A 22,500-nucleotide genomic window follows, 5' to 3' on the forward strand; every position below is an offset into this window, starting at 1 on the left:
TATTCTCTCTCACTCTTCTACCCCCATCATCCCTCCCCTCTCTCTCTCTCTCTCTCTCTTCCCCCTCTCTCTCTCCTCTGCTCTTTCTCCTTTCTCTCCTCTCTCTCTCATCACAGATAAAACATTCTGTTTTCTTATCGTTCCCTTAATCATCACAGCAGCAAATTGTTATATAAAGTGAAAGTTTTAGCCTGCAGGAGAAGATCAGATACGTATACTTCAGATATGATGAAAACACTGTTCAGCTTTTTGTTGTCAATTCTGTCACAGGTGCATGTTTCTCTCCCAGGCCTCTCAAAGCACTCAGGAGGATCCAACCATCCCCTGAGCCACTGCAGAAACATCAAGCATGCAAAGGAACTAGGATGACGTTGTCTGTAAACACTGATCACAGGCCAGCTATGCCTTTCTCCTCCAGATGGTTCCGGTTAGGATTTGGGGTGAGTGAGCAACTTCTTCCCCTGCGTTCAAACACAGGGACAGAAAATGGTTGTCAAGGTGACCGGAAGGGGCAGGCGGGCTTACGTCATTGGTGTTGACGTGCCAGGCCATGTCACCGTAGGACACCAGCTGTCCATTGACATAGCAACGGATCTCACTGTTCCTCCAGCGGTTGTAGATGTGGACGATGCTGATCATGTACCACTGAAACACAAAGACAGGAGAGCGTTAAAGGGTTAATTCACCATTCAATCATAATGCATTACAGACAGGCGGTTGAAACAGTATTACGAAACTTGCTCTAGATATTCATAACAGTTATTGAGTCCTTATAGCAGCCTTTATAAATGCATAAAAACACATTCATAACAGCTATTGAGTCCTTATAGCAGCCTTTATAAATGCATAAAAACACATTCATAACAGCTATTGAGTCCTTATAACAGCCTTTATAAATGCATAAAAACACATTCATAAGACATTGCACGAGGGTGTCAAAGTTTGATCAACAAATTCAGAGGATTCTTAAAATCCCGATTTCCGTTCCAAAAGTCTTAGCTCCTTATAAGAGTGATTTAAAGTGAAACATGGAGTATGAGGTTCTGGGTATACTCAGGCTTACTAGCTCACGCGTAAGAGGGTTAGGTAATGGTGAGGATTTGAGGAGCGTTAACTCTCTCTACTCAGGCCTCTTCCCTAAGTCTGCCCTAAGTCTGCATGCGTGCGTGCGTGCGTGCGTGCGTGTGTATGCGTGCGTGCGTATGCAATAATATCGCATTTACATGAGAGGGCATCTTATCCCTATAGGCTAGGCAGCTTTCCAGGAGGGGGAAGTGGATTGGAGGATGGGGGGTAGATGGGGTAGGGGGCTTGAGATGAGGAGGATTTTGCTGATGTCTGCAAAGCTGAGAGACGATTGGCCCATGCCAACCACACGCATGCATGCACGCATGGGTGCACAAGTGCTATGAAACATGGTAACTTATTAATTGGTCAAATAGAGCCACTGGGAACATCATAGGCAGCATATGCATTCTCCTCACTCAGCAGTTATTCCAGAGGGCCATCTCGTGTGTGTGTGTGTGTGTGTGTGTGTGTGTGTGTGTGTGTGTGTGTAAGCAAGAGAGAGAAAGAGTGAGAGCTGAGGAATGCTGACTGTGCGTTTGAGGGGTAATGTGTAGGTATTAATTGACAGGCCTTATATCCTCTCATCAACACTCCTTGTGAGCACTGTGTGTGTGTGTGTGTGTGTGTGAGGTTGTGTGTGTATGGTACTGGATGACAGCCAAACACTCTCTCTCATCGAACAAGTGTTATTGAGCTGACCGGATCATTGAACCCTTTCTTCCATCACTTCTATACATCTGTGTCCGTTTAAGAAATGTGGCTCTTTGAATGTAGTGCCTCAGTGTGAATGTGTGTGTGTGTGTGTGTGTGTGTACAGTACTCTGTGTACCTTGCGGGGTTGGAAATCATATTTCACACAGTGCTGAAAGCCTTTTCCCTTTGACTTCAGTGACGTCACGATCAGGCAGTTCCCCACGAAGTGTGCTGAGTAGCCTATCCCTTTACTGGTACGAAAACTGGAAGAGAGCAGAGGAGAGAAGTTTATCCTGCTTACCTAAACTCCACTAAAACGGTAAAGCTTTAGAGACTCAACTCATCCTTAAGAACACAAAACCCTTGATAGCACTTTGTAATGCAGCTCGGAATAAGTGGGTAATAGCATGGTAATAACCATGGTAATTAACAGTCATTACTGAAAGTGACCAGTAACAAGAAAGAAAATGACCTTGTTATTACAAGATACGGTGGACTGTAGTCCCACCTCATTATTCTGCATGAAAGATGCTTGTTTCCATATTGTTTTTCAACAATTGAAACTTATGAGCACAAATGTAATTTGATTTATAACCAAGAAACAGAGAAGGTAGTTACTACTGAAATAGTATCAGAATTGGAAAATGCTAGCCTTGTATCCTATATTAACCTCATAACTAAGACCACGGGTTGTTACCCAAAAACAGAGAAAGTAAGGAAAATACTATATTACAGGTTTCCATTTTTTAATCTACCCTTGTATGCCATATTAACCTGACAAGTAAGACTGTTTACCATGGTTAGTCCATCAGTCAGTTGTAATACAGTCATACATATCAGTATACATGCCGCTACTACATCATTAACACAGCAATAAAATACACAATGTACATACAGCCTACATGAAGGGTTTATGGATGACTCCATACAGTTAATGTAAAAGTACATTTTCCCTTATTAACACATTGAGATGTTGATATTAGTAATAATAAGCTGTCCGGTAGGTAATGTTTCCTTGTAAGGTCAATGTTGTGGATGGAGAATGAATGGAGGCAACACTTTCAAAACCTTTCTATCACACTTGTTGTAGTTGGCTCTTCTATTTGACTGAATCATATTTCCAATGATATTCACCACAATGTTTTATTCACAACAGTAACAAGACATTGTTACAAATATTCATTCATTAACATAACATAATATTCAATTCAGGTTTGTGACCTTCAATCCAAAGCTAGTCCTATGGCTCAAGCTCCACAGCTAATGTTAGAGCTAGCTACTTTCAACTGAGGCTAAATGTTCGCTTACTGCTAATAAACTATTTCACTAATAAAACGTAACATGGCTACAGTATCTGTACTTAATGTACTGTAGCAATACTCTGTACATTTTTATTTTGAAAAAATAAAATAAAAAACTACTTTACTGAGTAACCATGGTCTTAGTTGTGAGGTTAAGATGGTGTACAAGGCTAGAACAAAATGGAAACAGATAATATAGCATTTTCCAGCTTTGATACCACTTTGTCAAAGAATCTACATTCTCTGTTCAAGCATCTTTCATGCAAAAATAATTACATGGAAACCACAGTCCATTGTTACTGGTAACTACAGGTAATTACTGGTACAATGGTTGTTACTATGGTATTACCCACTTATTCTGAGCTGTAATGTTAAGTGCTACCAAACCTCTTTTTCCTATCTGGCTCTTCATAGGCATAACCACAACATAAAACATATTCTCCTCGCCCAAGCTTGCTGATCAAACAAGAGGGCACATTTCAATCCAAAAAGGAAAAAGGATCACACACTTCAAACAGGTCTAAATCCCTCCAAAGTGAATTCCTGGTGAGTGTTTAAGCATGTGTGGGGTGTTATCGCCTTCTCCAGAGTGGACGTGGAGGCCCATATCAGACAGGGGGCTGGAGTAGCAGCTGTGGCTGGGGGAGGGTGATAAGACCCCCCCCCCACACACACATACACACAGAGGGGCTCAGCTCACCATGACAACGGGTTACTAGGGAAACAGGATTACATGCCCCCTCCTGCATAGTCAGAACTCATCCGGAGCAGGTAATGCTGGGATATGGTCAAATTAATCTAATCCGGAAAGAATACCCACAGAGTAATTTGTGCTCCCAAAAATCAACACTTTCTTTCATAAGTTACACATTAAAAACATGTGTTCCTAGGGAGCATGAACCAGTGTGTGGGTGTTCTTTCTGTTCTGCTAGATGTGTCTTTTCTACCCAGCACTAGAGAGATAATGGATGTGCTCACTCTAATGTCATACATACTATACTGCATCATGCACATTGTATGGATATGGTTCTCTACTCCATAAGAGAATGTGTGTACTACAAAGATTGAGAGTACTGGGTTGACACATTATATGACACACCTACATAGCAACAAGGTGTTCCCAACATAAGGCACGAGACAATCATCAAATTAGAACTAATAATTCTAAAAAAAAATATATATTCTATGGTAAAAAACAAAACATGGAACAAAACAGGTTTCCCCAGGTTTCCCAGGTTTCTCCGAATAACTAACTTAACTGAGAATAAGAAACATTTTGTACTAGACATAGTGCCGGTGCATGCTGGTACACAGTCCACCTTCAGAATCCAATTACCCTGCCTATCATGACACATAAAGAGGTTGTTATCACCCCTATCTTCTAACAAATCCTTTCAGTTCAATAAAGAACAGAGAGATCAGAGTTTGGCTGCAGGCAAAGGAGGCCTAAATTGTGGAGAAGAGAGGACAAGTGAAGAAACGGAGGAGGGGAAAGGAGCGATAATTAAATAAAAGCTCAGCGCTAATGAAGCTTCACAGTGGCTCGTGGCTACAGCTAACTGGGCTCACAGCAAGGCCTCCAAGGTGTGTGCTGTAACACCAGCACACAACTGCCTGCTCGTTAATGGACTCTCATGACATTTAACGCGATGTACTTATTGTCCCCCCATGGTGAAACCCAGAAGGGGACTGTGGATTTGTCTCCGTCCGTTCGGATGTCCGTATGTCACACGTAATGTCTCAGACTTGCCAAAGAGATTTTACGGCATTTACAAAATTGCACCGAATTAAAATCACTAATTTCTTCTCTCCCCCCCCCCCCCCCCGCCATCTCCTCCTCTCTCCCTCCTCCTCCCTCCCGAGCTCATCCGTAGAGGTAGAGTTTGCAGATTTAGATACCATTTAGGTAATGTCTAGGTAGGGGTTTAGGTAGGGTTGAGTGGTCATGGGTAAGATTGTTCTTGCCTATGTTGATGTTGTTGATGGGGACCGGGCAGACCCAGGTAGGGTTTAAGGTTAAGATAAGCTAGGGTTCTGGACAGGTATAAGGTTTAATACTGACCAGTAGAGGTAGGGCTTGTCCTTGTCCACGTTGATGTTGTTCAGGGGGTCCTGACGGAACCAGGTGTTGAGAGTGAAGCCGTTCTGGTAAGGCCACTTAGCGATGGGTGGCAAAGCTATGGCCTGGGGGAGGAGACACACCACCACATCAGCCAATCAACACACACATAGGCTACTCTCTCATATTCCAAGCTGTGTGCGCTAAGGTGCATGTCTTCCTTGCCAGAGACACTGGTTTTTAACAACCTGGTTATTCAAGAGACACTGGTTTTTAACAACCTGGTTATTCAAGAGGCCAACAGTTATTGTTGTGTTTGTGGGTGTGTCTTACCGCTGCACTGCGTCCTGGGAAGTTGAAGAAGGTGTCTGGGCCGTGTCTCTGGGGCATCTGGTTCAACACTGACAACAGCTTTATAGCATGTCTCGGCTGGAGGAGGAGAGGAATAGGGAGGAGAAGAGGGGAGGAGGAGAGGAATAGGAAGGGGAAGAGGGTGGAAGAAGAAGGAGATGAAATAAACAGAAAGGAGGGGATGGGAGGAAAATAAGGGGGAAGATTAATCACAAGCATGTGACACACTCCTAACCATCCAAGGCACAGGGGAGAAAATCAGGAAAACCACACTGTGACATCATCTTTGCCACAACCCTACTGGATCAATAACTCTTCAATCACCTCTGCCTGCCCCCGGCAACAGCTGATCAATACCATTGCAACCACTAACCGATCTGTCCCTGGAGAGAGTGAGGGAAAAGGACAGATGGAGGGAAAAAAGGAGGAGCAGGGGACTAGAGAAAGAGGAGGAATAGAGGCATGGAGGTGGAGGAGGGAGGACTAGAGAAAGAGGAGGAATAGAGGCATGGTGGTGGAGGGAGGACTAGAGAAAGAGGAGGAATAGAGGCATGGTGGTGGAGGGAGGACTAGAGAAAGAGGAGGAATAGAGGCATGGAGGTGGAGGAGGGAGGACTAGAGAAAGAGGAGGAATAGAGGCATGGTGGTGGAGGAGGGAGGACTAGAGAAAGAGGAGGAATAGAGGCATGGAGGTGGAGGGAGGACGAGAGAAAGAGGAGGAATAGAGGCATGGTGGTGGAGGAGGGAGGACTAGAGAAAGAGGAGGAATAGAGGCATGGTGGTGGAGGAGGGAGGACTAGAGAAAGAGGAGGAATAGAGGCATGGAGGTGGAGGGAGGACTAGAGAAAGAGGAGGAATAGAGGCATGGAGGTGGAGGGAGGACGAGAGAAAGAGGAGGAATAGAGGCATGGTGGTGGAGGAGGGAGGACTAGAGAAAGAGGAGGAATAGAGGCATGGAGGTGGAGGGAGGACTAGAGAAAGAGGAGGAATAGAGGCATGGAGGTGGAGGGAGGACTAGAGAAAGAGGAGGAATAGAGGCATGGAGGTGGAGGGAGGACGAGAGAAAGAGGAGGAATAGAGGCATGGTGGTGGAGGAGGGAGGACTAGAGAAAGAGGAGGAATAGAGGCATGGTGGTGGAGGGAGGACTAGAGAAAGAGGATGAATAGAGGCATGGAGGTGGACAGTGTGATTGTTACTGTGGACAGCAGATTGTTGGCTCCAGGCTGTGAGGAGAGGAGGGATGGAGAGGAGGAGAGGGTTGCTGCAGCGGACAGCGATCATTGGCTAGAGGTGGTTGGTGTCTCGGGTGGGGGTGGGGAGGGGGGGTTGGGGGGGGGGGGGGGGAGTTGGATGGGAGGGGGGAGGGTAGAGGTATTGATCTGATTTGTCAGCAGCATCTGATTCTGTCTGTCTGGGACCGTAGGACCCTTCCTTCCCCCTGCACCAATCACCTCCTATTAGTCCTAACATCCCCCTCCGCCCTGCCTTGGTCCGCTCCGCTCCCCACCCATCACCACTCTCCGGTGGAGTGACAGTATAACAGAGCACACTCACCCAGATACCGTTGTCTCCTCTCAGCATACTGAAGAGAAGCTTCAGCTCCTTCACTGTGATGCTGTAGCTGGCCATAACCCCCAACATATCCACCAGCAGATCTGCAGAGGGAGAGAGAGAGAGAGAGAGAGGGAGAGGGAGAAGGTGGGGGGGGGGAGGGAGGGACGGGGGGGGGGGGTTGAGACAATGCAAGAGCATGATGATGAGTCAGCAGTTGGAAGGCAGCAGCTCTGCTGAGTGTGGTAGAAGGCTAATGCTCCTGTATCTCAGGCCTGGGGAAAACACAGTGAGGTCATCAAAAAAGGACACTCAAGTTCATTTAATTTCCTGGAGTAACATTTCCCTGTTGATAGTGTCACCAGGGGTATAGGGTTGTATCTATTGTAGCTGCTTGTATTCAACACTGTTGGAGTGTAAACACAATTATAATGTAATAACTGTTTACATTATGTTCATTGATCACATGCTGAGCCAGTATAGACATTTTGTACACAAAGAGGAAGTTTCACTACACATCAAACACAGCAACTAACAGTCACATCTGAGGAGTCTGACTAGATCTTCAACACAGGGAAACAGCTTCAAGGCTTGCAGATAACATGCTTTGATCAAATTTTTAACCAATAAGAGGGATTTAATAGGGACACACAATAGCGACAATCTCCATAGAAAGATACTTGACATTATGAGCATTAGAGAGAGACTAAAAGCACCCAGGTGGATATTATTAATATTATTATTATATTGGTGGTGAATGAGGTGAGTTCCCTCCATACAACGTGAAGTTGAGTGTCTCGAAAATATGCTATATGAATCCAGTCAATGATCATTACCATTATTAAAATATGGTGACACACTGTACTGTAGGTAGGCTATTATGATTAGACGATTCAGTCACGATGAACTTCACCAGACATTTTATTTCACCGACACATGGAGGCTCATACTGTAGCTAAAGTAGCATTGTAGTCAGATTGTGCGTGTGCGTGTGCGTGTGCGTGTGCGTGTGTGCGTGTGTGTGTGTGTGTATCTAAGGACACGCAGAGTGCGGTCCTTTAGAGAGAATCTGCTTACAAAGGCTGTTCTCCACATTAGCCCTGCTGAAAATGAATCGAGGCCTCCCACGCAACATCATTACTGAGACGTCCTGGGCAGGGTCAGGGACACTTTATTACTGAGACACATGAGCCAGGAAACACATCACATTATGTGAGGGACGGAGGAGGACACAGACACGTACTGTAAACTAAGAAAGAGAGGGAAAAGTGCAGTTAAGGACAATGTATTGCGGTATTGTGGCATTGAAAAGGGGTCTGACTGTGAGCGCACAAGTGTTTTCACAAGTGAAAAAAATGCACTTTCAGAGGACAGACTTGCCCACGTGGACATGTGTGTGGTTAGTTTAGGTATGTATGAGTCTTCTAAGTAGATGGAATACAAGGACACAGATGTGATGGGGTGCTTTTTAGCATGAAGGTGTACTACAGCAGGGCACAGTGTCACGTCGATGTATCAAGGTGTGTGCGGTCCAGCCCTCTCACCTGCGATCATGTCGTCGACAGAGCTCATCTTGAGCAGCACCTGCTGGATGAGGCCCACCTCGGTGCTGGTCTGCAGGTTGCGGACGCTCTTGCGCAGGATGGCAGTGAACATGCTCCAGACCTCGGCCTGGCACGTCACCTCGCAGTGGGACAGCAGGTCCACCATGCAGCCGATGCTCTCCGCATCCTGGATGATGAAGTTCATCTCCAGGTCAAACTCACCCCCCACCAGCTACAGGAGAGAGGAAGGGAGGGAGGGAGGGAGGGAGGGAGGGAGGGAGGGGGGAAGGGAGAAGGAGAAGAGCAAGTGGAAAGAGGGTGGGAGGGTAGGAAGAGGGGGAATTGAGAAGGTAATAGGTGAAGAGAAAAAAGAAAAGAAAGAATGATTTAGTGACATGTTTAGCCTCTTTGGCTGGAGGAGAGCAGAGCTCAGTCTCTGATAGATGCTGATTGCAGTTTGAAAAGCCCTTCTTATGCTGGGGGCCACACAGAAGGTAACAGCAAATAAGCCTCTCACTCCTTCATTCTCTCTCTCTCTCCCGCTCTTTCCCTCTCATACGACGTGAATGGGACACTCCACTGTGAACAACAGTCTCTCTGAAAACACAACAGGCATAAAATTGCCCCCCTCAATTGTCTCTTGCCGCACACACACACCTATATTCCTACACACCTACACAATCACACACACACAATCCAAAAAAACGTATCTGATGCCATGAAACATAACTCAAACCATGGCGAATAGCCTTCCCCAGGATACGCAGAGACAGAGACCCTGCCGTACCTTATTAGTAGTACCTTAGGAGTAGTCCACTCCTTGAAGGCTAGGAAATCTAATTGAACATACAATAGTGGTTTCGACCATGAGCTGGTCGATATTAGGCATTTTAAACACACAGGCAAAGTACACAGATAGCATGAGGTCATGGAGCTTGGAGAGCACACATATTGGCACTTCATGTAGTGTGATTACTTGATGTACGAGGATTTACGTTTGTAAGAGGCAAGGTAATGGACAGCCCACATTGTACTATACCAGTAATGGTTTTGGTGGTCATGGCAAACTACTCAAGCATCCACTCACATGAGAGGGTAGTGTATGAGAGGGGAGGATGTAATAAAAGGGGGAACGATAGGAGGGAGAGAACATAGAGGAGTGCAATACTGTGCTCCACAGAGAGAGGGCAAAACAGAAAAGAGAAAATGGAAGGTCGAGCTATAGAGAGGGGGAGGGAGCAAGAGCGAAGAGAGAGCAAAAGAGAGAGAGAGAGAGAGAGAGAGAGAGACGTAATAGCAGTTTTTCAACCCTCTGTTCAAGGACTCTGTGGGATGTTGATGACCATTCCATCAGATAGTTAGCTGACTGATTGATTTAGTTAATCCTAAAACATTCTTATTCCAAGTGGTCCTCAAGAGATGAGGTTAACTGGTTAAAAAAGGAGAAATGGATGGGCAGATAAATAGACAGACAATAACGACAGTAGTAGATATGGACTGCTAATTAGATGAATACATATAGGAGAGGATATGGAGATGAATGTAAAGAACCCTGTTGTCCTCTATGGTCTCTGAAGGTAATGTGGAATCCATATGCACCAGGCAGAGGGGAGGGCACTAAGGATGTTCTGTCCAATAGCCATCGTACGCTACATTAGCTACTGCGGTCATTAGCCACAGTAGCATTCATCATGAGTTCACCAGATTGATTACCTCACTGGGGTTCAACACTGGAAACTACCTGTTTAAAAACTGTAATGGCTGGAGTACTAGGCAGAGGACTCAAAAGCACGACTCAAAGCAGACAAAACTTAAATCCAATAAAATAGTCTTTACTTTAACAGTACACCGGTAGGCTGTCAATGGGTAGGCAGATGTAGGCAGTTCAAAAAGGCAGGCAAATAATCCGATAAGGAAAAGGCAAAAAGTCAAAGTCAAAAACACACTCGGAGATCAAGGGGGGGTAACCCCGTGACAAAGTCCAGAGAGATGTCAGACCAGGGGCGATGACGCAGGCAGCCACGTACTCCCCCACCTCTCTCTCCTTGGGCATCCACCAGAAACGTTGCCTGATCACAAACAGAGTCTGCCGTACTCCAGGGTGACAGGAGAGGAGAGAAGTGTGAGCCCAATGGATCATCTGAGAGCAATGGGAGACAGGGACAAACAACCGGTTCGGAGGAGAGGTGAGGGCATGCAGCGGGGCGGCAACCATTCTAAAGTTCTGGATAAAGTCTGTAGAAGTTAGCAACCCCCAGAAACCGCTCAACCAATTTATGGCTGGTAGGAGTGGGCCATTCAGCAACTGCACTGACCTTAGCAGGATCCATTCGGATGTTCTCCTCAGAGACGATGAACCCCAGGAATGTAACGGTGGAGGCACGGAACTCACATTTCTCTGCTTTGACAAAGAGCTGGTTATTGAGGAGACGCTGAAGAACTGTTGGATGTGCTGAACATGCATCTTCTCGTCAGGGGAGAAGATGAGGATATCATCCAGGTAAACAAAGACAAACCGATTGAGCATGTCCCAGAGAACATCATTCACTAGGGCCTGGAACACATCTGGAGCATTAGTCAGACCCAAGGGCATTACGAGAGACTTGTAGTGACCACTGGGAGTGTTGAAGGCCGTTTTCCACTCGTCCCCCTCCCTTATCCTTACCAAATGATAAGCATTTCTCAAATCAAACTTAGTAAAAATCTTTGCACCTTGCAAGAGTTCAAATGCTGATAAGATAAGAGGTTAAGTTCTTAATGGTTGTGTCGTTCAGACCATGGTAATCGATGCAGGGACAAAGCATCTTATCCTTCTTGCCAATGAAAAAGAAGCCAGCCCCAGCAGGAGAAGAGGATGGGTGAATTATACCGGCAGCAAGGGAGGAGTCAATGTAATCCTTCATGGCATCCCTCTCAGGAGCCGACAAGGAATAGAGACACCCTCTGGGAGGTGAAGTTCCTAGGAGCAAGTCTATAGAGCAGTCATAGGACCAATGAGAAGGCAGAGAGGTAGCACGGGTCTTATTGAATACCTCTTTGAGGTTAAGGTAACAGGAGAGAACACTAGAAAGATCCAGAAAGTCAGTGTCCGAAGAAACCAAGGGGCGCGAGGGAACAGAAGGCCTAGTAGGCACTGGAGATTCCGAAGGCGGAGGGGGTACAGAGACCGGAAGTCGAGGAGACAGTGAAGCAGGAACAAACGGAAAGCAGGAGGTTGAACATCCCTCGCCCCAACCCGTAACCTCCCCAGTGGCCCAATTAAAGTGAAGGTTATGCTTGGAGAGCCAGTGTTAGCCCAGGATGAGAGACTATAAAGGAGAGTTGAACAGGTAGAAGCTCAGGAATTCAGTGTGGTTATTGGCGATGATTAGTTGAAGAGGTTGAGTGCGGTGAGTGACCATCTAAAGTGTTGGCCTCTATTGGCTTGGGCAGGGGAACAACATTTAGTCCAAGTCTCTTGGCTAGCCTGTTTGTGGATTCTGGAGCCCTCCCATCTGCTCCAGAGTCCACAAACACAGAAATGTGGAGAGTCTGAGTAGGAGTGATTAGTCGTGCAGGAGAGAGAATATGAGAGGGATTAGCAGAGAAAGCGGATCAGCTCACCAGCGCCCTCTCCTTCACTGATGAGCCTTGCCCTTTTACTTGATACCTTGACATGAAATACCCCATTTGAGCACAGTAGGGTGCGTGGGTTTCCCTCCCGTATATGACGCTGCCGAGTGAGCCTCGCTCTCCCCAACTGCATGGGCTCCCCTGAAGCAGTAGGGAGCGTTGGTGAGTCAGCCATCGGCAAGATCCATCCCGACGCCACGACGAAGAGCAATCGGCAGTGGACTGATCCCTCAGGACGGGTGGAGGAACCACTACCCTGGATCTCTCTCTCTCTCCCTCTCCTGGAGACGATTGTCAATCCTTATGGCCAAGGCAAAAAGATAATCCATGTTGGGGGGAAGCTCGAGAGGAGCCAACCGGTCCTTGATGGAGTTGGAAAGCCCATGGAGAAAAATGTCAAACTGCGCGGATGAATTCCAGCCGCTATCAGCTGCCAGAGTGCGGAACTCTATTACGTAGTCCGAAACCCGCCTCTTGCCCTGACGCAGGCCCATGAGCGCTCTTGCTGCCTCTCGACCAGGGGTTGTGTGGTCCAAAATTTTTGCGAAGAGTGTTAGTGAAATCCTCCAGGAATTGCAGACAGGAGAATCCCTAGCCCACTCAGTCGTAGCCCAGGCCTCCACTCTGCCAGTGAGGTGGGTGATGATGTAAGGCCACCTTGGCTCGTTCTGACTGGAATGACGACACCTGTAGCACAAAGTGGAGCCTACACTGAACTAGGAATGCCCGACAGTTACCGGAGTCCCCGGAGAACCGCTCGGGTCTGGAGAGGTGAGGAGCCGATGCCGGTGGTGTGGGCAGGAGAGCCGGAGCTGGAGCTGGAACAGGAGCGGGATCACGGGTCGGAACTGGCGCCGGGTCTGGAAGAGAAGTGACGAGGCTCTCGAGGTACGTCACCAGCTGCTGGATCTGGCCAGCCAGTTGGCTAACCTGGCCAAGCCTGCTTAGTTGGGAGGCCTGGAAGCCCTCGTCAGCTCACTCACCCCCTGGCAGATAGAGGTGAGTAGCTCGTCATGGTAACAAATCTGATTCCCCTGGGATTGAAGAGCAGAGCACACAGTCTGAGCCGGCTGAGTCCATAGTTTGGCCAGTTGTAATGGCCGTTTGGCCGTATTGTAATGGCTGGAGTACTTAGGCAGAGGACTCAAAAGCACGACTCAGAGACAAAACTTAAATCCAATAGAATAGTCTTTACTTTAAATAAAGGTATGGTACACAGGTAGGCAGTGAACAGGTAGGCAGATCATCCAGGAAGGGGGTAGGCAAAGCAGGGTTCGGTACACAGGTAGGCAGTTCAAAAAGGCAGGCAGATAATCCGATAAGGGGAAGGCAAAAAGGCAACGTCAAAAACACACTCGGAGATCAAAAAAACTGAAATACTTATCACAAGGAAATGCTGGGACGTATGACACAAAGGTACAAAGACGAACTGGCACAGAGACAGGAGAACACACAGACTAAATACACAGGTGAAGCTAATCAGGGCGGGGGTCGACAATCACACAGGCAGGAAACACACAAGGGCAGGTGGTGAAGTGTCTGAAATGAGAGACAAGGTGATGAACACAAAACAGGAAACAAAAAATGTATAACATGAAACAAAGACAAACATAAACTAAGAAACAGGACGATACGTTACAAAAACAGAGCTTGGGGTTGCCTGCCCTTCTCTCCTCCTGTCTTCTCCTTCACTGAACTCAATCAGAAATGGACAGGTTCCCCCCCCCCATCTCTCTATTTCTCCTCTCTCCCATTTCCCTCCCCTCTCTGTCCCCCCCCCCCCCCCCCCCCTCTCTCTCAGCAGAGTGAATTGATCCTGTGTTCTCTGAACCCATTAGCACAGATTAGACCAAGCCCCTGAATGAGGGATGGAATAAAAGGAAGAAGAATTAATTCAACCCGTATCGAATTTTTCCTTTCCCTCTGAGATTCCCAATTACAGAGCACACCAGGGACAGCTACTTCCCTCAACATATAGCCTATATGTAACGTCTAATTACATTGATGTCTTATTGGGTTAGTACCACTATGCACTAGTACTCTTACAGCCCACAGGGAGAGAAGACGATATGTTTGTTAGTAGGTCAGTTATTTCTGTGTGATATCAGTGAATCGTAATCGAAGGAAATCCTGTAACTAAACAGCACATCCCATCTGTATGAACAGGGTGAGGATCATGTGATTGAGGACAGAGGCTCGGACATGACTATTCTCTGAGAGAATCTTAGGGGCAAGAAATTAACATGGATGAAGTGCACTATAAAACAAATCATGTATACCGCTTGTATGTACACAGTGTTGGGGAGTAGTTCCACTACATGTAGTTCAACTATCAGTTGAACTACATTTTGCTGTAGCTTGTTGGTAGTTAACTGCTTGTTTTGCTATGTAGCTGTGTACAGTAGTAAGCTCACTACTCACTACATTTGTCCAAAAGACTTGAACTAATATTCCAGCCCTCCCCACTTTCTCCTCCATCCACTCAAATATTTTTGTTCTCCCAGTGATTTCAGAGCGCTTCAATAGTACACTTTCTGTCACATGGACTGATAATCCTTTAGTAACCGACTGTTGTGTGTTGGATGAAGTAGTTTCGATGTAGTGTTTTTTATGACAAAACAATTTCTCTCAAGGGTAGCTTTAGTGTAGTTAAAAAGTAATGGCCATCTATTTTAATACATTTTCAGAATAGCTTCCCCAACACACACATGCCTACTCCTACCACTCCTACCCACACACAGACAATTTGCCGCCAATGTTCGGTATTTCACTGTGAAGCACAGATGATGATGCAAGCGAAGGCAACATGATGAAAGGAAGAGAGAGAAGGAGAGAGTGGAAGAGAGGGAGATTAATATCGATAGAGAGATCAACTCCCCTCCATTGGAAACCACCTCTGGATGGAAAAATGTATGAGTGTGTGTTGATGTTTTTCCCTGCCCATTAGCTGTCGTGTGCGTGGGTTTCTAATTGAGTAGGACACTTAATTGTGATGTATAAATAGTGCTGCCTAGATGGAAATGATGTCTCGAGAGGCTCTCAAACACACACACACACACACACACACACACACACACACACCAACAACAACGCTTACTAATTCTCTCTATATATAATACATCCCCTTTGCATTCTCACTCCTTTACCCCCTTTCTCTCTCTCCCTCCCTCCCTCCCCCCACTCCCTCAACTCCCCTTCTTCTCTCCTCCTCTCTGTCCGTACACCGTGTTAGTTCCCTCCCCATCTTTGTATCAGGAACCACTGGGCCCTCTAACAAAGGAACAACCTTTCACATCAGCAAGCACACACAAGAGCCCCCCTACTACTCTGACACATACCGCCAGGCACGAGGAGATCTCTCTCACACACACACACACACACACACACACACACACACACACACACACACACACACACACACACAAACACACACAAACACACAAACAGGAACCCGCCCTGCCACACGCCTGGGGGCACAAGGGGTTGGCACTGCCACACTCGCCCATCCCCCCAGGGAAAGACAAGCAGTGACCTCACTCACTTCCTGGGCAACAGCTTGAGGACGTTTGTTTTGGCAACTGCTTGCCGACGATTGTCACCCATGTGTTCCACTCATGTTCCACTCGTCCGATTCATAAAAGAACTCAATGGAAACTGAATGATCACGTTTCTTGTCGTCAAGCAGTTGCTAAGGATGTGACGGCATCACTTTCCCACAGTCAGAATTGCCACAGGCTTTAGGGCTGGATAAGTAACCATTGGCTTGCACAAGATGCTGTGAGTTAGTGAGACAGTGTGTGTGTGTGTGTGTGTGTGTGTGTGTGTGTGTGTGTGTGCATGCGTAGATGTGTGTTAAAAAGCTCATCTCTTTTGGAGCAGCCAACCGTTTATCCAACCCTTGCAAGTGTAGCGGGCCAGTCCTCTAGTCTCTCTCTCCCAAAAGGATGCTTGCCTCCTCGTTGGCATCAACAACCCTGTCGACCCCCCAGTCGACCTGTGCCAGGGCTGTTTGTGCCAGTGCTGTCTTCACACCACACACACCCCCACTAACACCCTTGGCTTTGGTTAGCCAAGACCAGGTCTCATTACAAAACCCCTCCAAACCAGTATAAGCGAAGACTATGACCCTCACCTGTGTACTGTATCATTTTTCATAAAGAGAACACAGTCCTAATAAGCAAACTAGAGAAGTGACGCATGCCAGAAGAAATCGCGGAGAGTCGACCACATGACTGATTGAGTGAATGATCAGTCGCCGATTAGGAATAAAGATTATTAAGAGCACCTGTTGCTAATTATGCCCCGCTGGAGTCTGCCTCACAATGAACAGGTCAGAGTTGAGAGTTGCGGTCAGTCATTAGCCAGCGCCAGCCCTCACACAGACAATAGGCCGCTTTCATGCTTGCATCATCAACAGGCGACTTCAAAGGCCTAAGAGAGCACTGGAGAGAGTGTGTGTGTGTGTGTGTGTGTGTGTGTGTGTGTGTGTGTGTGTGTAAACCGCTGATTACTCATTCAACTCTCCTGGGCTAGCCTGGGCTATTCAGTCCCTTTGTGTGAGGAGAGGAGAGGAGAGGCCCATCTAGACATGAGATCACTGATTAAACACTTAACGCCTTTCCGAGAGGGGCTCTACAGAGAGAGAGAGAGGGAGAGAGAGAGAGAGAGAGGGGTAAAAAAAAGGGAGAACGAGAGAGATAAATAAAGAGAAAGAAGGAAACATTTTGACTTAGAAAATAAGAGAAGAAAAGATAGAAGGAATGGTTCTGTGTTCTGTAAACCTGATCAATGCTATGTTACCCTAGATTACAGAGGAGCAGTGCTGAGGAATATGATCATGTTAAATCCCTAAATGGCTGGGATTATATTGGGGTTAAACTCACCAGTACATGCTTCATAATCCCTGTTAGTCTTTATGTGGGATCAGTGACCTCATTTCTGCTGGAACATTGATCAGAATTCGGGGTGGATTTATTAGGGGGATTGTCTGAGGGGTGAGAATGAATGTATGGGGGGCCGGAGTGGATTAAGGGGTGAAAGTGTTGGTGTGGGGGTTACAAGTTGGGATGTGGGGGGTAGGGAGAAGCAGGGGGCATATAGTTGGGACTAGAAGGGGGTAGACCGAGGAGGGAGCATGCAGTCTACCAGATGTCCATCTCTCTCTCTCTGGACTCTTGTGGGACAGCTATTTGCATGAGAGGAGACAGATCACAAGCCATGGAAAAACGCATTAACTACATCAAGCAGACACAAGAGCACACCAGGCGTGTGTGTGTGTGTGTGTGTGACATTGATAGATGGTGACATGTTGACTGACTATGGCCTCCTGGGACAGGGGGAAAGCAGCCCTCAGAACCCCCGGACTACATTTCCCATGGGACCATGGGCCCTTGTACCGGTGTCTGAACAGATGGCAAAGGGGACAGGACACAGCCTCTGCTCATAAACCTAATCAGAGCTAACAAAAAAAAGGCACACAAACAAATAAACAAACAAACACACACACACACACACACACACACACACACACACTGAGACGTGGGAGAGTTAGTAGTCACTTACTGCAGACGTGAACGCTTCAGTAAAAATACTCTCAGTCAATACAGACAGAGACAGCTTCACTTCCCTCACACCTTCGGTGGGCTTTGTCTCCTCTATAAACGTTCCCCACACTCCACCCTCAGCCTCCACCCTCAGCCTCCACCCTCAGCCTCCACCCTCAGCCTCCACCCTCAGCCTCACCGGAAGGAGGGAGGGAAGCAGTGGTGAAAGGTTGAAGTGTTCATCATAACTAAAGTGACCAATTAAGTCCTACTGCATATGAAACGCCCAATACGTAGGTAGGTAGCTGGAGGCAGCATTCTTTTCAGGGAATTATTCAGTGGAGGCTGGTGGAGGGATACATTAGAAAGAAATGAATGAGTCCTCTGATTTCTACTTCCACCATCCTCCTCTGCCAGTACTATAGTATTGTATTATGCCTCCAATGTGGGTTGAGGAAGCAAGAGAGGGAGCAAGCATTAAGAACTCAACGTCAGAAGTGACGGCTTCATAAGAAACTCACACAATGAATACACAGCCAGACTCTCTTTCCTGAGCGTGTGTCACAAGGTATGACTTCACAGCAGCACCACATGCAGAGGCGCCGTGCGTAGACAGGCAGGCAGGAGGTTACTCGCAGTCACATGGGGTTAGTCACAGGTGAAAAATAAACACGGTAACAATAAACCCTCTGAAGGCACTGTAATGCCGGGTACACACACACAACAGCCGAGACGAAGCGTGACGGTTCTGAAATGCAGTTTTATTGATGTGAACTACTCAGTTTGGGCTCATGTCAGCTGTTGGCGTCTCTAAGATTCATCTGGTCGAATCTTAGCTTTCAGTCTTCAGAAGAGACGAAGCTGTCATGGCAATTCTGTTGACGGTTACTGTAGCTTGTTATATAACTTGCTTTCTAGCTAGCTGGATCACTTAGCTAACGTTGGCAAGCATTTGTTGTTGTTTCTGAGAGGGAATTTTGGCAAGCTAGGAATATCAGTTTAGTTACATAATGTTCGACAGTTCAAAGCTGAGTTTCTGCGTCTTATCACAACATTCTGAAACTGGGCAGTTTCGTCTTGTCTCATCTTGGCTGTTGTATGTGTACCCGGCTTAAGAACAAGAGAGAGAGAGAGAGAGCAGAAAAAAGAGAGATGGGAATGTTAGCACAACAATAATGTATTTACTGAGGTCGACACTTTACAAAAGCCTTCAGTTCAATGTGCAGTTTGCCTTCTTTTCATCATCCCCCACTGACTCATGTAACAAAGACACACACGCACGCACACACACACACACACACACACACAGTTGAGCATTCACACGACCATTTCACAGACATCTGACTCTAAGTTAACTCAAATAGCAGCACATACTGTACTAACATTGTTAACAAGCACGCATGCACTAAAGTACACACTCTGCTACTCCTACACTACTCCACTCAACACACACACACACGCACGCACACATGCACACAGAGAGAGAGGAAGAGAGAGAGAGAGATCTAGGCGAGATGCTTTTGTGCCATGTTCCTAAAATAATATAATAGTAATGAGATTCCTCTTCATTACCATACACCCAGCTTGCAAAAATAACTCATTTTCCTCAAGTAGGAGATGGAGCTTCAAAATGAGCTGAAGAAAGAGAGGGGGGGGGGGGGGCAGAGGGAGTGGGAAAGAAAGAAATAGAGAGAGAGAGGGCAGAGGCAGAGAGAAATTAAAGAACTGTAGGAGCGAAGTGAAAGAAATAAAATAAAGGAGAGAGAAAGGAGACAGAGAAGGATTGTAAAAGAAAGAAAAAGAGAGAGAGTGCAAGACAGATCAAAAGAGACAGAGACTGGTTGCTTTCAGCACCATAGACAGCTCCCCTGCTCTGCAGCTCCCAGTGCTGACACATACAGTCGGGGACTGGGAGAGGAGAGGAGAGGAAGTCACTAACACTACGGCTCAATCCCAAACTGACCCCTATCCCAGTTCCACACAGCTAGCAAGGTGAGGTAATTACCAAACCTACCCAATCCTTTCAGATTTACCACAGTTTAAACTTCAACCTCCATTCTGAAACATTCCATTCCGCTCCATACACAGTCTGACCCAGGGTTAACAGATAAAGAGACACATCCAAACACAAACACACACAGCTCAGGGATTTGTACCCTAATTCACACTACAGAGCAGAGTGGGCTAGACTGTGCTGGCCTAGTTACACATCCACCATAGTTGCTGAAACAGTGCTGGGAAGGACATGATGAAAGGAAAATATCAGAGCCAGCACAGTATGGTTCGGTTTGGCACTGTAGCCGGGTAAAGCACTGAAGAACGAGACAGAGTGACCTCAGTGAAAGTGTGACATCATCTTTTGCCTGGCCCCTGATTGGTCAAGGAGGCTTAGCGACAGATTTAACAGTAAGCTAAGTCACATGCTATTGGGTAATAAACAAAGGCTAATACTGCATCTCTTTTTTTCTCTCATCACAAACCTCACATGACAAGGCTTTATAGAGGCCAAGCGAGAGCAAGAGAGAGAGAGAGAGAGACACAGACAGACAAAGAGTGGGGGGAAAGAGAGAGAGAGGGGGGCGGGGGGGGGTATGGGGATATGGGGAGAGAGAGCGAGAAAGATAGGGAGAGAGAAAGAGAGAGGGGGTTGAGAGCGAAGGGATGGGAATAGGGAGAGTTGTGGAAAGAATCCAGAATTGATATTATGTGACAGCAGCTCAGTTAATTGAGTAGCTTCCAGAACTTTCCATGATGCTCTATCTGCTAACGACTGTGTTTTGTCATTCACAGCATCCTCAAACACACACCATCGCTTTCACATCAGCTACCTCAAGCATAACAGTCGTGCAAACTCCGCACAGACAGACAGACACAGACAGACAGACAGACACAGACAGACAGACACAGACAGACAGACACAGACAGACAGACAGACAGACACAGACAGACAGGCAGACAGAGACAGACAGGCACAGACAGACAGAGACAGACAGACACAGACAGACAGACACAGACAGACAGACACAGACAGACAGAGACAGACAGAGACAGACAGAGACAGACAGACAGAGACAGACAGGCAAACAGACAGATCTACATCAAACATGGGTTTGTCATTACATACAGTATAGTTCCAACTCAAAGTAACACAAACTCTGTCAGAAATACTAAACACAACTCAGGTATTTATCCTTAAGCTGAACAAATCCTAGAACACTGGGTCATGTTCTTACAACAACCCTCTGTATAACCATTCTCAGTTATGTACCCCCTTGAGTAAATAATACTAAAAGAATACTAAACAATGCATTCAGAGCGCTTTGAGACCTGACGCACAGCCTCTGCACTGAAGCACTGAGCTTGGTTCTAAACTGTATCGTCAGCCAGGCCCTGAAGCGAACCACTGACCGATGTGTCCACTACCCAGCTCCACAGATCAGCGCCTATGCGGAAAGACACACAGCACACGGACAACCGGAGCTGTTTAGACTGGGCCACTGCCCATATCTTGAAGCCCTACAGCCAAACAGACAAGAAGGGCAGGGGGGAGGGGGAGGGGGGGGGGGGGATGGGGTACTGACAAAGAGAGAAAGAAGAGAACAGAGAGAAAGGGAGAGTGTGAGAGACAATTAAATGGCAGAGAGGGGCAAGTTATGACATGCCAATAGATCATATTTGAATTTGAGAGAATAAAGGGAGGAGAATGAAGACGTGAGAGAGAGATGGAAAGAGGAAGGGAGGGGAGGTTTTGTTTTGTTCTTTCATACTCTCCCCCTGATCCTCCTCAGGCAGAGAGAGGCAGAGAGATTGAGTGCCGTCATGGAGGAGAAGTTCACCTCTTTGTGTTTTCCAGACAGGCAATGGTGAGGGCAGCTCTCTGTTCTTTTTCTGAGGGGCCTCAAGGCAGACCGAAGCCCTCAGGCTGCATCTCAAGTTCAACATGGAATCCTCTCCTTATCTCCTTGACTCCATCTGCACTGACATTAAATAACTGGATAGGTGAAAGCTGATTTCTGGTTGGGCCTCCCTTCGTATTGCTTTCACTTACACGTAGCCTGTATTTTCAGACCATTACCGCCTAGCTGTCTCATCCCCATAGGGACACATGTGGACAAGGTGAGCTGGGGGGCAGAGTTAAGTGTGGAGTGGCTGTAGCAAGATTCAAGGGTCAACAAATAAGCTCAGTAGGGTTGAGTCTTGTTAAAACCTCAAAAATGTGGGTTTCTGCAAACACACACCAAAGCAGAATGGATGCTCACTCATGCGCAAACACTCCTACACAATGACACAAATATGCACACACACACACACAGCCACCCACCCACACACCCACACACAGCCACCCACCCACACACAGCCACCCACCCAAACCCACACACCCACACAGCCATTATAACAATGGTGAGTTTTGTTCCGAAGGAGCATAGCTGATGGAAGATAAGAGAGACAGAGAGCAGCTCCAATGAGTCTGGTTAATCCATCATCACAAGACAGGGTGGAGGAGGACAAACACACACACACACACACACACACACACACACACACACACACACGAAATAGGACTGGGGAAGCATGTGTGGAGCATGTGTTATTGTTTGTGGAGAGACCACACATACACACGCACACACGCACACACACGCACGCACGCACGCACACACACACACACACACATACACACATACAAGACGGGAACGAAGAAACAGAGCATGTGAAATTGAGTGAAGGAACAACCACTGCTTTGTTCAATGCTCAAATACACACATAACAACACTTCCAT

The 22,500-nt window shown here is 46.8% G+C and overlaps 1 protein-coding gene across 1 annotated transcript in view; it reads right to left on the minus strand.

Annotated features, from left to right (window-relative positions):
* The window catches only part of nbeaa (neurobeachin a), a gene marked incomplete at both ends in the record, with an annotated part of 70,039 nt that overhangs the window by 36,075 nt on the left and 11,464 nt on the right, over positions 1-22,500 (minus strand). Inside the window, 6 exon segments of the mRNA XM_083695144.1 lie at positions 526-645; positions 1,898-2,024; positions 5,125-5,246; positions 5,455-5,550; positions 7,028-7,128; positions 8,569-8,800. Coding sequence (XP_083551270.1) covers positions 526-645; positions 1,898-2,024; positions 5,125-5,246; positions 5,455-5,550; positions 7,028-7,128; positions 8,569-8,800 — 798 coding nt within the window.

Source organism: Argentina silus (assembly GCF_951799395.1).
Source record: "Argentina silus genome assembly, chromosome: 2".
Taxonomy (NCBI): Eukaryota; Metazoa; Chordata; class Actinopteri; order Argentiniformes; family Argentinidae; genus Argentina; species Argentina silus.